This window comes from Antrostomus carolinensis, unplaced genomic scaffold (assembly GCF_000700745.2).
Source record: "Antrostomus carolinensis isolate BGI_N321 unplaced genomic scaffold, ASM70074v2 scaffold13929, whole genome shotgun sequence".
In the NCBI taxonomy this organism is placed as follows: domain Eukaryota; kingdom Metazoa; phylum Chordata; class Aves; order Caprimulgiformes; family Caprimulgidae; genus Antrostomus; species Antrostomus carolinensis.
The window spans coordinates 24,456-27,809 of NW_010336516.1; the positions used below are offsets into that span (position 1 = coordinate 24,456).

Sequence of the window (3,354 nt, forward strand, 5' to 3'; positions counted from 1 at the left end):
GGAGGTTCCCCCTGGCTTGTCCTTCTCCCCCCCGCCCTGTTCACTATCTGCTCTGTGTATCACTTATCAGAGCAGCACTGGGGCTGAGGCTGCGACGTGACTCTCCCAGAGGAATGTCACATCCAGAACAACGGGCTTGTTGTGCGGATCCCTCGGACACCCCGTGCCAGTCGGCAGCGCTGCAGCGGATTTATTACTCAAAGTAGTAAAAGGCATCTGTTTCCAGGCTACCTGGGGTGTAATTAAGATGAAAACAGATTGATGGAACATACATTTAGGAGTAGGCTGGAAAGCTGCATTGCTGAACCATCTTGTTTTGTCTCTTTTTTTGAAGGCATTATTCCAGTGAATGCTGTCCTGGCAGGTATCTCTGCAGCTCTGCTTACAAAGGGCCTCGATGACAGAGCCCAGCAGTCAGTAACTGACACCAGAGCTTTAAAGCCACCAGAATCAGGACTGGTTTAAATGTCAGTAGCTGACCCAAACGCTGGTCTGTGAGCTCAGTAACACGGGCACAATGTTTGATTACCCCGTTCCCCATCCCTTTGGCCCAGGGTGCAGGGGGGAGGCAGGGTTAGTGCAGCCAGAGCGTGGGGTGACTCTGTTCAATGAAGTACAAAGGTATTTTCTCAGCACCCATTCCAGCCCTGAATGGAGCAGCACTACCCCATGGCCAGGCACGGGGGCTGTGTGCTCTCCCCTGCCACCCCTTGGTGTTAAGGTGAACCCCAGGGTGACACCCCCAGGGTGACACCCCCAGCAGCCACTGCCTGGCACGGGGCAGAGCTGTGCTGGGAGCCGCTGTGTCCCGGTGACCTTTGCAGGGAGGGATTCTCTCCACAGCATTGTGCTGTGCTCTCAGCACGACTGAGCTTGGTACATTTCCCTCCAGCTTCGTTAGAAACCATTGCCAGGAGCTCAGGGGTGTGCTGATGGAATATCACTGTGAATGTGAAGAGCCAGCAGAAGATCCCTGCTGGAACTGCCTTGTTGTCTTCCTGGCTGAGCTCTAACGTGTAGCTGTGGCTGCTCTCAGATATCAGGAGCTTTGTTTCCCAATATCCCACTTGTTTCTCCTGCTGTCAGCTCTCTGATCATCTTTTCTTGGATTTTTAGATCACCACAACTTTCCCCAAGGATCCAGTCTACACTTTTTCTATTTCTCAAAATCCATTCCCCATCGAGAACCGGGATGTGCTGGGAGAAACTCAGGTAAGGAGCGATTCGTACCAGAACCGTGCTCCATGCAGACAGCTCAGCTGCCTCCCTGGCACTCACTCACATCTGCAAAGGGGCAGCTGCACTTGTGCCCTCAAATCACCCTTCGTGGGTCACTCCAGCTCTTGCCAAGCACCTTCCTGCACGGAGCAGTGTCTGCATGGCAATCAGCTTGCTGGACACCTCGCTCAGTGACAGGGACCAGGGCTCCTCGCTCTGTGCCAGGGCTGCCACCTCCAGCAGCACCAAAGAGCTCGAGGGGCTCCAGCCCCATGGTGACAGTGCAGGACCCGCTTCTCCCTGCAGTCAGGGAACGGGCAGGTCCCTGCACTCTGTTGCTCCAGCTCCGAGAGTGCTGACTTCTCATCCTGGATTGATTTTTAAAATACAGAGACTTTTTTTTTTCCTGCAAGAGGCCCATAGCCTTGAGCAGAGGCAGCTGCTGGACAGCTCGAGTCGCTTTAAAGCAGCAACAGCTTGTTTCTCTAAGGAGGCTGTGCCAGAAATGTCCACGGCTTCCTCCAGAAGTCACCATGAGGGAAGGGTCGCTGCCCGCTGTGGCTCTGCCGCAGAGTCAGCTGCTCACAGACCGCTTTGGTCCTCGTTTCTGAGGACACCCTGGCTTCAAGAGCAGAGAAAGGGGAGAGGATGAGGAAGAAGCAGCTGCTTTCTCCTCACCTGCTGCTTTTCCTCGGGGACTGGGCTTTGAGCTGAGCTGACTGGCCTCTGCTCAGCATCTCCGGGGTCTGGGATCCGCTCCATATGCGCTGGGGGGTGTTCAGGTGTTTGGACAGGGGAGCTGGTGTGGACACAAAGATCTTGTTCTCTGGAAGTTGTGAGCTGCAACTCAGCCAGCCTGGGATCTGATTTCGGGAGGGTTTCTGCACAGCTGATGCCCAAAAGAGACAGGAGCGCTACAGTTAGTGGATCCAGATAGGAAAATAAAGTCGTCACGTGGCAGGGAAGTGACTCCTCATTATTGCTTTCCCCTCTCTGCAGGATTTCCACAGCTTGGCCACGTACCTGTCCCAAAATACTTCCTCTGTTTTCCTAGACATCATTTCTGATTTCCATCTGCTCCTCTTCCTGGTCACGAATGAGGTCATGCCTCTGCGGGTACGTAACGGGGAGGAAAGGGTTGTGTCAGCATCACTGTCCCCAGGGCCCTGAGCTCCTCCTGGGGTGTCACTTGCCCATGTGGAGGTGACAGACCCAGCCTGCCACCCCCAGGCAGGTCCCCTGGCTGGGTTCCTGTGCAGGGCAGGTCATACAGCTGGACCAACACATCTTCTTCCAGGCTGAGCTGTTGGTAAAAGGTTTTAAAAAGTGAAACCAAAGGCCCTGACTAGACCAAGAGCTCAGAGCAGCGAGGGGGTGGTGGTTGTTAGCACGGTCACAGACCAGACAGAGCCAACTTGGCTACAGCTCTGAGAGCTGGAAACATTTAAACAAAAAAATATCTCAGAATCAGAAATTCCTGTTGGAATGATAACGAGATCAGAGCCCCCAAATCTCAGTGAGGCCAACGACTTCCTGGCTGTGCAGCTCTGCCTCTTTTGGCCGGGCACTGAGGGCTTGGCAGCTGCCCAGGCCCCCGCTTCCCATCTGCACCACTGGACCTTCCCGGCGCTCAGCAGCACGCCAAGGAAAAGGGCCATGTGTTTGCCAGAGGCTTCGAGGGCGCGGGGGACCGCGCATGTGCCGGGCAGCCGGGCTGCCCCTGGGCAGCTGGAGATCAGGCTGGGTGCTGGTGTGCCCTGGCATGGTGGGTTTGTGCCCCAGCACGATGGGTTTGCACCCCAGGAATCAGGATCAGCCCATGGTGCTGGCACACTGTCCCACACAGGGCAGCCTGGTGAGGTGATAACCTCCTCCAGGCAGAGGAAAGGGAAGGATTTGGGGTTTGGGGTGTGTCTGAGTAAAGGGATAAACTGCATCTTGCTTCCCTGCCCGTCAGCCTCGCTGGGGCAACCCAAAGGGGCAGCTGCTCAGAGGCACAGCTCTGTCTTGCTGTGGCTGGTGGAGGAGGAGGACAGGGAGACAATTCCTTGGTCACAGCTCCAGCCTGGGTGTTGGAGGAGTGTCCCCCGCTGATTTCCCTCTGATGATGGTTTCCAGGACAGCATCAGTTTGTTG

General features: G+C 55.5%; 1 protein-coding gene across 1 annotated transcript in view; it reads left to right on the plus strand.

Annotated features, from left to right (window-relative positions):
• Positions 1–3,348, plus strand: part of NPLOC4 (NPL4 homolog, ubiquitin recognition factor) — a gene marked incomplete at its 3' end in the record, with an annotated part of 25,663 nt that extends 22,315 nt beyond the window's left edge. Inside the window, exons 13-15 of the mRNA XM_010174891.2 lie at positions 1,117–1,212; positions 2,218–2,334; positions 3,337–3,348. Coding sequence (XP_010173193.2) covers positions 1,117–1,212; positions 2,218–2,334; positions 3,337–3,348 — 225 coding nt within the window. The remainder of the gene's footprint in view (positions 1–1,116; positions 1,213–2,217; positions 2,335–3,336) is intronic.
• Positions 3,349–3,354: the final 6 nt, after the last annotated feature.